The sequence below is a fragment of the Ovis canadensis genome, chromosome 7 (assembly GCF_042477335.2).
Source record: "Ovis canadensis isolate MfBH-ARS-UI-01 breed Bighorn chromosome 7, ARS-UI_OviCan_v2, whole genome shotgun sequence".
In the NCBI taxonomy this organism is placed as follows: domain Eukaryota; kingdom Metazoa; phylum Chordata; class Mammalia; order Artiodactyla; family Bovidae; genus Ovis; species Ovis canadensis.
In genome coordinates this window covers 17,453,067-17,466,302 of record NC_091251.1, presented here as the reverse complement: position 1 = coordinate 17,466,302, position 13,236 = coordinate 17,453,067, and the positions used below count along the sequence as shown (strand labels likewise).

The following is a 13,236-nucleotide window of genomic DNA, read 5'->3' as shown; positions in this document are numbered from 1 at the left end:
AAGAATCTGCCTGCAATGCAGGAGACCCTGGTTCGATATCTGCGTCAGGAAGATTCCCTAGAGCAGGGATAGGCTACCCACTCCAGTATTCATGGGCTTCCCTGGTAGCTCAGACAGTAAAGAATCTGCCTGCAATGTGGGAGACCTGGATTTTATCCCTGGGTTGGGAAGATCCCCTGGAGGAGGGCATGGCAACCCCCTCCAGTATTCTTGCCTGGAGAATCCCCATGGACAAAGGAGTCTGGCAGGCTATAGTCATGGGGTCCAAAAGTGTCCAATTGGACTAAGCGACTAAGCATATACTTCAAAAACAAACTAACCAACTCCTGGAAAAGAGATCAGATTTTTATGATTACCAAAGGTAGGGGATGGGGGAGAGTGGCATGGATGGAGTGGTTACCTGAAGGTATTCTAAAGATATGATTAAAAGATAAACTATCTCAACTTTCAGAGATAATAAATACTAAGGCTATAATGTATAATATGATAAATATAATTAACACTACTTTATATGTATCATATATGAAAGTTAAGAGAGTAAATGGAGAATTCTCATCACAAGAAAAAAAATTTTTCTACTTGTTTAATTTTGTGTCTATGTGAGACCATGGATGTTTACAACCCCATGGACTGTAGCCTGCCAGGTTCCTCTGTCCATGGGACTCTCCAGGCAAGAATACTGGAGTAGGCTGCCAGGCCCCCCTCCAGGGGATCTTCCCAACCCAGGGATCAAACCCGCATCTCTTATATCTCCTGCATTGACAGGCGGGTTCTTTACCACTACCACCACCTGGAAAGCCATGTGTGTAAATCTATCCAGTTACTGAGAACCGCCATCAATACATTCAATTTCAATCCAACAACAAAGTGTTCATTCTGGTTTTTCCTTTTGCCTATCGGCAACTCCCTTCTCCAGCAGTGAGAAATCTGCACCCTACTGTCATTTGTAAAGTGTCTTATTTGATCCATACCCCAGTGGTAACCATGCTTCCATCTCTGCCTGCCCCCCATCCCATAGAACGACTTCCTCTTTCTCCTCAGGCACTGATACCTTATGCTGAACCCCCCTCCAATCTGAACATTCTCTCCACCCCACTGTGGGACTCCCCGACTCTCACCCTGTTTGGGCTCTGACGGTCTGTGTCATAAGCTAGCTCCTTGCACCGTGTGACCGCTCTACTCACCCTTCAAGCTGCTCCCTGCTGGCTGGATTCCCTCTTCACCTACTCAAGCTCTTACACCCTGTTCCAGCTGCCCCTCAGCTCCCACTGATGTTGATGCCTCACTCTTAGGACTGACCTGTTTATGAAAGGAAGGGGAAAGGAGAGTCCAAATAACTCTTCAACACATGTACAGTGAAGAACATCTTTGCTGAATGTTGTGTAATTGGACAGAAGATTGGGCTGGAGGCAATATATGTGTAGTTTCTAAAGCTGACTACTGTATATAATTCATTTATACAAAGGAGCAGTTATATTTATTTTTAAGCCTCTCTTAAAGCTTGAGATAATCCTGCTAGAGTCTGGATGGAAAAAAAGATAGCATTTACTGGAGTAAACAGGAAAAGTAATCAAGCAGGGCTTTTAAAAGCCCGTTTTGCTTCTTCCTTCTTCAGAATAAATTGCTGTACAAACTGGCCCCAGAGATCTAAGTTACGGAGCATCCAGAGTCCTCAAGACTAAGACATTTGTTCTTTCACTTAAGGTCAACAATGGAAAGTCACCAAATGGGTCTGAGGAGCAAAAAACGATAAGATTGTAAGGAAAACTTTAATTTCTGATTGTCAAATTGAAAAAAATCACGAATACACTGCATATCTTATGAACCTGTTTTAGGATGAACAGTACAAAGCAAACTGGATGGGTCAAAAAATTGTGTTACGGCTGTGGTGCTAGCAGATAAGCTGGTTCATTGGTCATTAAAGTATTTCTATCATTTAGACAAATCTGCCACGGTGTCACTGCCTGACTTACTGCTATCACAGTAACCAATAATTACTTCTTTTTATACTAAATATAAGGTACGATTTAATAAAATGTAATAAAATGCTTATCTGGAGTAACTGGCTTCATCCAAGTACAAGAAAGTGTATATTGTTCAAAACTCTTGTTCATATTTAGAGGAAGGACTATCAGCAAAATATTTGGGCATTTGGTTTGAATAAACGTTTTCAGTGCTGTGTAAAGACTACAGAAGCTATACTATAATAGGACTTGGTCAACAAATGGTCTGAAGAACCTGGTGTGCTCCTCTGGTGGGCTTGGCATCACCTACTAACAGGCGTCAGGGCCCACTCGGACCCCCGGGCACCAGCGTCCAAGTACACTTGGTGGAGTGAGAGCACAGGAGGGGAGGAAGATCAAGGAGAGGGGGACATGGACAAGCAGGTGGAAGGACAGCTGAAATGCCTGGAAAGGGGGAAGGACAGGGGAACCCAAGGGGAGAGAGCGGGTGGAAGTGGAGGAGAGGAGAGGAGAGGAGGAGAGAGCAGTGGGGAGGATACGTGACACGGTGATGGAGAGATGTGCCGGACGATTGGGAGAGACACCGGAAATAGAGAATGCACATTTAAAAAAACCCAGGGCAATAGTGCACAGTGATACTTCGAAGCCATGGAGGCAGTTTATTGCTTACATTTTAAATTGCTGAACTTAAAGAACAGTCTCCTGGACCCACAATTCATCATCAAGTCTGCGCAGACAGCTTTGGCTTGTTCTCACGCCCCATAGTTTCCCACTCCCTTGCAGGGAGAATCTTCCTGTAAGGTGAATATGAAAGTGAGCTAAAAAAAAAAACCCTTAGATCACATTGCCTTGAGCTTATATGACATATTTAAAAGCTTTTTCTAAAGGGCAGCTGCTATGTAACACCGGGAGCCCAGCTTGGTGCTCCGTGATGACCTAGAGGGGCGGGAGGGCGGCTCAAGAGAGATGAGACATATGCATACATACAGCGGATTCATGTGGCAAGCAGAAACCAACACAACATTGTAAAGCAATTATATTCCAATTTCTTTTCAATTTTAAAAAATAGAGGTTTTCCATCGACATAATCCTTAGTCTTTACAGCATCACTCTGAGGTAGATAGGAGATGTGTAGTTTTACCCCATTCTGTAAAAACAAAATCAAAATTAAACAAGAATTAAAACAGTAGACACACAAAGTCTAGAGTAGGGTGATTTGCCTTAGCGGTCCTGATTAAATCAGAGGTAACAAAACTGAGCTAATTCTGTACATGGGGACTGATGACAACATTTAAAGTTGTCCAGACTACAAACAAGTTCAATTTGGCCAATTGAAACCCCATTTCGAACTTAATCCCCCTGAGTGAAAAGTTGTAAAGATGATGATGCTCTGGTTAAACCGTTAGTTCTATTTCTCTTTATTTGACCATTTTCCTTTGCACCAGAGATGAGCCTATAATTGCTGTTTGTCTGTTGACATCACTATTTTTGTGGCTACACTTTGGCTGAAAGTCCATCCCACAGGTGAAATATACAGTCCAGAGCTTCAGCAGAGCCGTGGTCTCCATCTGGTCTCCACAACAGCGGTCCTCCAGGGACTTCCTGGGTGCTATGACCCGGTCTCTTTGTGACACCAGGAGGTTCAGTAGCCAGCAAAGTGTGAGGCGACGCAGCAGACACTGGGGGGAGAGACAGGGGCAGGAGCAGACTCATTTCTTGCCTCTGGGGCACTTAACGTGGCTCATAAAATTGCTCTTTTAAAAAGTTGCATTTCTTTGGCTTTCTCTGTCTGCCAGTGAATATTACTTTTCTGGTTTCTATTTCATTACGCTGTTGTGCCATTTGCTGATTATTCTTTTCAGTACTGAACTAAATAAACCCTAGAATTGCAAATTTGTGTTTCCCTCAGAAAAGAATGCTCTCATTTACCGAATGATGTAATATTCCACTGGCCTTCACAACAAGAGTAAGCGAAATTTTGCAAGGTAAATTTGTTTTTCCAAGGCATTTAAAGTAAATTGTGTGGTTTGTAGCCTGACATGAAGCAAAATCTTCCCCAGAAATGCAGCACGGTTGGCCAAATCCCCAACAGTCGCTGAGCCACAGAGCCAAATGCGACAACATGGGAGGAACAGGACTCTGAGCAGCACATGGGACTGAAATGCAAACAACAAAACGTGGGGTTTTCCAGACTCCAAGAATATTGGAAGACAAAACTGTGAGCACATTATAATATGCAAGTGAAAGGCCGAAAGTCACCAGTAAATCACGTGTTTTTCCGCAGCCACGCCGCTATCCTGGCACTTCGCTCTTTGCCTTTCAGATTCTCGTTCCTTATTGTCTGTAGCTTGGCCTGAACTGTGAGTCTCTGGTGCTCCTCCAACATGTTACTGCAAAACTGCTGCAGCTGGAAGAACAAATAGATGGTCAGCCCATCAGTGCCGCTGGGCTTCTCACTTAGACACAGCAAGACACAGCTCATGTGAGGTAGTAGCGTGATCTTGCAAACGGATGAATGGCAGCTGGAATGAGCAGAAGTGTGTGTCCCTGAGGAGACTGCAACTGAGAAAATATGACGAAGAATATGCCTGTCCTGAAGAAGCCGATGTAGAGAGGAAGTTCCAGGAAGTAGAAAATTTGTCTACTTTATTTGCTGCTCTATTCCCCCAGCAGCACACAGTAGGTCTTCAACAAAGACTTCCTGATTCGTGTTGGATATTAGACCAGATTTGTGGACAGAGAGACCTTCCCTCTTCTCAAAAATAATGTAATTTCCAAAGCGCAAACCCAGTACATAGCATCTGTTCCTTTAAAAACGTTATCCTTACGAGTACTTATAGTGGATCGTCCATTGGCTAAACTCCTTCACTGAGTCAGGTCAGGCATTCAGTTATAAGAACATTTGCTCCAATATCACATACAAGCCAGATGCCAAGCGATGGATAAGATATATGTCAAAAGTCTGTTTCTGTGTTATTGGATAAGAACTCAGAACACACGTTACCATAAAATGATAGTGTACCCTGCTGTTTCTCCTCCTGGCAGGAGGGGAAGGGGACGGCAGAGGATGAGATGGTTGGATGGCACCGCTGACTCAATGGACATGAGTTTGAGCAAGTTCTGGGAGTTGGTGGTGGACAGGGAAGCCTGGCGTGCTGCAGTCCATGGGGTCGCAAAGAGTCGGACAGGACTGAGCGACTGAACTGAACTGATCCTGTTTTTTAGTCGCTAAGTCTTGTCTGACTCTTTTGTGACCCCACAGACTAAAGTCCATCAGGCTCCTCTGTCCATGGGATTCTCCAGACAAGAATACTGGAGTGGGTTGCCATTTCCTTCTTCAGGGGATCTTCCTGATCCAGGAATCAAACTCCAATCTCCTGCACTGGCAGGTAGATTCTTTACCAGTGAGCCAACACACTTCACAAAAGGTCACTTAAACTTTTAATATATTTGAAATTAATTAACAATAGGGTTGTCATGCCTAACTATATAATGCAGAAGAAAAGTAAGGTTCTAGGATAAAGTAGATTGAGGGGAAAAAGCAAACCTCTCTCTCCTCCCCACACCTGGGCATTCCTGCCAGGCAGTGGGAGCCACATGCCAGCAGCATTGTCCCAGACTGAGTCTGCAGGGGGCGGGAGAGGAGTGTGGGACTGTGGGGGGCTTCATAGGCGCTTGAGAGCACGAGAGAGGCCAGGCTCCAGCAGAGAAGAGAAGAAAGACCAGATCAAGAGATGTGAGAGTGGATAAAAACTGCTGGTATGGAGGGGAAAAGGGATTCATGTGACTTTCATTTTCCTTTTTTAGTAATTATTTTCGATACTACCATGTGACCTGATACAAACAGGACTGTTGGGCATGAACAGCTTTTTGATAAGGATATTCATGGGAGCTAACTTACTTGTGTTCAAAATTGCAATAATTGAACCACTACTAAATCCATTTCTGCATTTAAAAAAAATGAACCATCAGTGATTGAATACTTTTGGAACTTTGAGGAGTGCTAAAGTTATACAAACTTCACTCACTCATTCAATAACAACGGGAACACTTTCCCGGCTTCTGTAGAGATAAACTTGAACTGAGGCACTTTTGAAGAGATCAACACACAAACTCAGTTTTGCTTGTAGGAGCTGCCACTTCAGCATTTTTGGGTGTGCCCCTCACTCTCTTGTCTGGGGAATCCCTGATAAGTTAAGTCCTGACAGCTCAGTCTCAGGCAGGCCAAAACCCAAGCAAAGATCCTTCCTCCAGGAATTATCAGTTTTTCCTCTCTCACAGTAACAACTACATAGGATGATTTGGGTGCATGGAGGAGAGGGTGTCAATCAGTTAATTAGAAGTGTCCCAGAGTATGTGTTTGGAGCAGGGTCTGAAACGATGATTAGGAATTATCCAGCCAAAGACAGGCATGAAGAAGCCATGAGACAGAGGTAGACTGTTTCTGAAATCTAGGAAATGTACAACGACATAATTTAAGAAATTTTCTAAGTGGAATGGTGTAACTAAAGGAAATGTGTGCAGAGGTGCCTATGTTCTTATTCTCTGAAACAGTTCGTGAAGAAGGCAAAACTTAAGATGGAGAGTAAGGCAGCCAGATTATGAAGGGTCTTGTGAGCTAATGAAAAGACTTCTACATTTTTTGTGAGAACTACGATGAGCAGGGCAATGGGACGGAGGGAAGACAGGACCAGGGTGCTGAGGCCGCACTCTGTTGCAATGACTCAGATGTGAAATGGTGAAATCCAACCCTCCATGAATAAGAATCGGAGAAGGCATTGGCACCCCACTCCAGTACTCTTGCCTGGAAAATCCCATGGATGGAGGAGCCTGGTAGGCTGCAGTCCATGGGGTCGCTAGAGTCGGGCACGACTGAGCGACTTCACTTTCACTTTTCACTTTCATGCACTGGAGAAGGAAATGGCAACCCACTCCAGTGTTCTTGCCTGGAGAGTCCCAGGGACAGCGGAGCCTGGTGGGCTGCTGTCTATGGGGTCGCACGGAGTCAGGCACGACTGAAGCGACTTAGCAGCAGTATGAATAAGAATGGTCTCTATTTCGGGAGCAAGGCAGAATTAAAAGACATTTCCTGCACAGCGATAATAGCACCGATAGAGCACAGAAGGTAACAATTCAGATAAGCTTATTATTTTTAATTTTAGCAACTCCAAATTACATAAAAATGGCTTCTACGTTATCATAATTCACACTATCTATACTACTTACCTCTAAGATCTGTGAATCTGTACTTATGGTTCTCCCGATTACATATAGTAGGGTAACCAATGATTGCGTTCCATACCTACAAAGCAACAAACCGCTAATCAGGAGTGGAAAATGTTTTGTAAGACAAAGCTACACAGCAGGTAAATGCTAAGTATACAGTCCCTATTAATCCCTCTCTCCCAAATCTAAGCAAAACATATATAAAGTAGTTTAGCTTCATCTTTTAATAGAAAATTCATGCTGTAGAAAAGTCTATTAGCACAAAGAAGTAATTACAGTTAAATACTGATTTATGTAACACATGGTTTTAAAAGTTTCATATAAATGTAAAAAGCTCTTCTTAAAAACAGTAACAGCAACTGCATTTATCTTTTAAAATGAAGTGGTTAGAATAGATGTCACACACCCCAAATTAAGAACATTTAAAAGAGAACAAGGAAATATTCAATGTACATTCCTTAAAAATGTAGTTAATATAGAATCAGTTTCAGAAGCTCTGACTTAAATACCATGAAAGCTTATTGAAACTTTCTTATTTGTGCTTTTTCAAAAGAGGATCCATATCTTCAGAGATTCTCAAAATGCTGGTGCTCCCTGATGGCTAAGTACTCTGGGTTTCCTTGAGCTCCCTCAAGAGGCCTGGCCACTGAAACCTCCCTTTTAGTTTAGTGACCCTGAATACCTGACAAGAACTGCCTGACAAACAGCCACGAAGCATTGCTGTGGAAAGACAGCAGATACATACCTGCTCAGAGTGCTGCTGTGGTTAAAAAAGCAAAGAAAGACTTTTGGATGCGTTAAAAAAGAAGGAAAATTAAAATAGGTTAATATAATGGAATGGACAAGAAAGGATTGAACTACCATTGTCTTATTCATAGCTGATTCACACGACTGACTTACTCCCAAAATGAATACTTGAAACTAAAATTTGTGAGCATTAACATTGGCATCTGTGTGACGAAGGTGGAAGAGGACAGTGCTTTCGTCCTTTTTCAAGTTCCCAGCTGTAAGGTACACTGAATCTACTTCAGCACAGTGGAGAACAAGCGACCGTCTACATATAATTCAGGCAAGCAAACCTGTTTCTATGGGGAAAGAAGAAATGTTTCTTAGCTCTTCAGTTTTGCTGGCCAGGTATAAAAAGCCTGTGAAATGACTCAAGAAATTTGACAAAATTTACGAAGAAACTGAGTTTAAAAAATAAAAGGTAGGAAATGGGAGAACAGTGTGGAGATTCCTTAAAAAATTGCAAATAGAACTACCTTATGACCCAGCAATCCCACTGCTGGGCATACACACTGAGGAAACCAGAATTGAAAGAGACACATGTACCCCAATGTTCATCGCAGCACTGTTTATAATAGCCAGGACCTGGAAACAATCCATCAGCAGATGAATGGATAAGAAAGCTGTGGTACATATGCACAATGGAGTATTACTCAGCCATGAAAAAGAATACATTTGAATCAGTTCTAATGAGATGGATGAAACTGGAGCCGATTATACAGAGTGAAGTAAGCCAGAAAGAAAAACACCAATACAGTATACTAACACATATATATGGGATTTAGAAAGATGGCAATGATGACCCTGTATGCAAGACAGCAAAAAAGACACAGATGTGTATAATGGACTTTTGGACTTAGTGGGAGAGGGAGAGGGTGGGATGATTTGGGAGAATGGCATTGAAACATGTATACTATCATGTAAGAATCGAATCGCCAGTCTATGTCCAAAGCAGGATACAGCATGCTTGGGGCTGGTGCACAGGGATGACCCAGAGGGATGTTATGGGGAGGGAGGTGGGAGGGGGGTTCATGTTTGGGAACGCATGTACACCCGTGGTGGATTCATGTCAATGTATGGCAAAACCAATACAGTATTGTAAAGTAAAATAAAGTAAAAATAAAATTTTTTTTAAAAAAAGAAAAAAAAAAGGTAGGAAATAGAAGAAAACTACTTACGTTGCTAAATGTGTGATTTTTCTACCAAATAAAGAGAAAAGCTATGCTAAAAGCTGAGCTGGGTTTGAAGACACCTTGGGACAACTTATAAATTGTCAAAATGGGGAATCACATACAGTTAAAAGCGTCGGTGTGGACACTGAATGCGATGATGTGTGTTGAAGCGCCTGTTAGGGTACACAGCACTCTTCATTCCTATTCTTGAAAGTTTAAAGAGGAGATATTTTTGAGACAGATGATTTCTTACTCCTGTTGAAAGAGTAATCTCTCTGAAATAGCACTCAACAAAAAAATACATGTTACAAACAGTCTATCTGCCAGTAGGGCACTGACGTGAGGGCAGGACCCAGTGTTAGTCGGTATGACTGCCCCTTCAAGAAACTGGTAACATTCAGGGCTGCTGCTGCTAAGCCGCTTCAGTCATGTCTGACTCTGTGCGACCCCATGACGGCAGCCGACCAGGCTCCCCCGTCCCTGGGATTCTCCAGGCAAGAACACTGGAGGGGGTTGCCATTTCCTTCTCCAATGCGTGAAAGTGAAAAGTGAAAGTGAAGTCGCTCAGTCGTGTCCAACTCTCAGCGACCCCATGGACTGCAGCCCACCAGGCTCCTCCACCCATGGGATTTTCCAGGCAAGAGGACTGGAGTGGGCTGCCATCGCCTTCTCCAACATTCAGGGCTAGCCAGGGTGATTTGGAATGTTAGTCCATCTCACCTTACACGCCTTCCTCTTCCCTCCTTTCTCGCATCCGTCCTCCTCTCCCATCCCTTCTCCTGCCACATCTGGCTTCCTGCAACAAGCATGGAGGCACTCAAGCATCCAGCATGACCCAGTGACAGGCGATGGGAATGGGCCCTCCCGTGCCTCAGCATGCCACTCTGATAACATCTTAATTCTCTTGGTTGTTCCAATCTAACCCTTTCAGCTCCATGTTCCCCATCATGAAATAGAACAGAGTAAAGTTAAAATGAGTGTAAGCTTTTAAGCTTAAGACTTCAGCCAGTGTAACACATTTGGAGAGAATTCCCTGCTGGTCTGGTGGTTAGGTCTCCATGCTCCCACTGCAGGGGGTTCAATCCCTGGTGGGGGAACAAAGATCCTGCAGGCTGTGTGGCTCAGCCAACATATACATAATTTATATTATTATAATTCATATATTATTATTAAACATATTTGTTACATATAATAAATAATACATTTAAAGAAATAAACTGGAGCAATCAAAAAATGAAAGAGAAAAGTGCTGCCAATTAAAATGGCACAAAAAAAATTAAATAAGTAAATAAAATGGCACAAAGTTTTGGGAAGTTAAAAAACTTCTCTGGAGAAGAACTTAAGCATTTGGTGAGGAAGAGGGTAAGATTTATTCAGGTTGAAACAGATGATACTTTGTATTCTATATTCAAGTAAAACTAGGGTTTTCCTATAGGCCACAAAGTCTACATTGTTTTATAAAAGCCAAAAGCAAGGTAACAAGGATAATACAAATAACGTTTCTACTGCATCCAACGAAACATCACGAAAAAATCGTGTTGCTTTATGGCTATTTACGTGTTCTTTCATAGGGTCTGTCCACAGCTGCAGGTATATATAATGACTTCTCTATAACCTGAAAGATGTCTTTATGGCTAATGGAAGCTCCTTCACTGGGATCAGGACCCAAAAGATCTCTCGCTAACAATGAACTAAATGGCCCGTGACTGCCGGTACAGAGCCCTGAACAGGGGAGTGAGAGAAGCAAGAGCAAACCATTGTGCTCAAGCAAATAGTCCTACATACACTTTCAGATCAGGCTCCCTGGGCTCAGTTGGGAACAGACATTCCTGGACTGCTACTGGCAGTGTCTCAACTGTTTCGCTTGGCCAGCCCTACCTACCTGCTACTTTCCAGGGCCTTACGCTCCAGCCAGTTATGCAGGCCTGTCCCCAGTCAGACTCTCAGCCCTGCCCTCCCAGCATTTACTGGTGTCCTCCTCTCCACACAGAAGGGGGTTTCTTCCAACTCAAGCCCCCTTCTTCTCTCAATCCCCAGAGCCCTTTCCATCTGTCCTCTGTAATATTTATCAGACACCATGTCTTCATCACTTTATAACCCCTACAACAGCTTGAACCAACTGTGCCTTGGCATAGAAAAACTAGAACATTTATTACCAGAAAAGCCTTACAGTTGATCACATACAACTTCTTCCATTTCATACAACTTTTTAACCAAGGCCTAAAACTTAACTAGTGGGCCATCAATAAATAAAGGTTGGTCTAGTTTCAGTTCCAGATAAGAGGGTGAGAGAATTTAGTTTCTCATCTGTCTTTGTTTTGGAACAACTGATGTACCGGCAGAATGACAGTTTATGTCAGCACAGACAGTACAAAGCAGGATCACAGTGACAAGACGCTGGGCTAGATGCTAGATTTCCTTCTGAAGGGCTTCTCGGAGCTTTGTGATGCTAACATACACAATTTGAGAATTGAATTTGAGAGAGTTAAAGTAGTTCCCAAACTGATTGGGCTACTGCCTCCCTTGTTTACAGAAGGCTTGTCAGTATCTTCCATGAATAACGCTCAGTGACTTTCAGAAAACTAAGATCATGGCATCTGGTCCCATCACTTCATGGCAAATAGATGGGGAAACAGTAGAAACAGCGTCAGACTTTATCTTTTCGGGCTCCAAACTCACTGCAGATGGTGATTGCAGCCATGAAATTAGAAGACGTTTACTCCTTGGAAGGAAAGTTATGACCAACCTAGACAGCATATTAAAAAGCAGAGATATTACTTTGCCAACAATCCATCTAGTCAAGGCTATGGTTTTTCCTGTAGTCATGTATGGATGTGAGAGTTGGACTGTGAAGAAAGCTGAGCACCAAAGAATTGATGCTTTTGAACTGTGGTGTTAGAGAAGTCTCTTGAGAGTCCCTTGGACTGCAAGGAGATCCAACCAGTCTATCCTAAAGGAGATCAGTCCTGGGTGTTCATTGGAAGGACTGATGCTAAAGCTGAAGCTCCAATACTTTGACCACCTCATGCGAAGGGTTGACTCATTGGAAAAGACTGTGATGCTGGGAGGGATTGCGGGCAGGAGGAGAAGGGGACGACAGAGGATGAGATGGCTGGATGGCATTACTGACTCGATGGACATGAGTTTGAGTGAACTCCGGGAGTTGGTGATGGACAGGGAGGCCTGGCGTGCTGCAATTCATGGGGTCCCAGAGAGTCGGACACAACTGAGCAACTGAACTGAACTGAACTGAAACACTCTGGAGAAACACGAGTTTCAAAGCTAACTCACAAGTGATCAGTCACATTTTAGCAAATTCAGAATAAATCCTGTTCACTTAAATATGATAAATGTTAAATTTGTCATAGCATTTGTTTACTTGTCTCATATCATTTTATGAAGACTGGTGACACAACTATTTGTGTCAAATATAACTGTTTAATAAGTGAGAAGTAAATATTCTGCTATACAAAGAATAAGGTAAGCATCCTGGTGCCATTTTAATGTAGAAAACATTTGAATATTAATTTGAACTTTTATGTCCTCTTATAATCCGCATACATTATTACTATTCAAAATCATTTTCAAAATTCAGCAAGACTGGTGACTATAAATTGAATCCTAAAAATAAATCTTTTAGATGTAGAAGGCAAATTAACTCAAGTCTCAAAGAAGTTTTGTAGAATGGGCAAGTGAACTGAGATTAATTTATCATAAATAGAAAAAAAAGCATCTATTTTATGAGCATAGCATTTTGTTAAAAGATAAAAAAATTTAAGCCATGGTTAAAAGTGAATGCATTTATTATTCTAAGAACTCAGGGATGACGAAATATCCATTTAGAATTGTTCTTTTAAACAAAGGAAGTCCTTCTATACTTGTGTTTAATATAGTTAGATCATTTAAATAAATTACTAGACAATGGACTTTTTAGAGTATTGCAAACATGCTTCTGTTCTCCAAATGCAGAAAAAAATTCTTCTGAGGGATAAAAATTAAAACACATTTAAATTAAGAGCAATCTTTCCCATAGGTTGATCAAGCCATTTGCAAGAGCTTCACTAGTTAGATGTGCTTTGTATGGTATA

The 13,236-nt window shown here is 42.3% G+C and overlaps 2 protein-coding genes across 6 annotated transcripts in view; both read right to left on the bottom strand.

Moving 5' to 3' along the window:
• The window catches only part of ARL14EPL (ARF like GTPase 14 effector protein like), a 31,460-nt gene extending 28,740 nt beyond the window's left edge, over positions 1-2,720 (bottom strand). Inside the window, exons 1-2 of the mRNA XM_069597547.1 lie at positions 2,635-2,720; positions 1,185-1,299 (exon numbers count right to left, since the gene is read on the bottom strand). The gene's annotated coding sequence lies outside the window, so the exon portion shown is untranslated. The remainder of the gene's footprint in view (positions 1-1,184; positions 1,300-2,634) is intronic.
• LVRN (laeverin) overlaps positions 2,601-13,236 on the bottom strand; it is a 71,879-nt gene continuing 61,243 nt past the window's right edge. The window contains exons 19-22 of one of the 5 annotated variants that reach the window (XR_011446622.1): positions 7,191-7,266; positions 4,224-4,371; positions 2,952-3,111; positions 2,601-2,758 (exon numbers count right to left, since the gene is read on the bottom strand). Coding sequence is in view for 4 of the 5 variants with exons in the window: in XM_069597545.1 (XP_069453646.1) it covers positions 2,959-3,111; positions 7,191-7,266 (229 nt within the window). In the remaining variant the exon portion in view is untranslated. Of the gene's footprint in view, positions 4,372-7,190; positions 7,267-13,236 lie in introns of all 5 variants that reach the window. The other 4 variants (XM_070292483.1, XM_070292484.1, XM_069597546.1 and 1 more) reach the window with 4 other exon arrangements.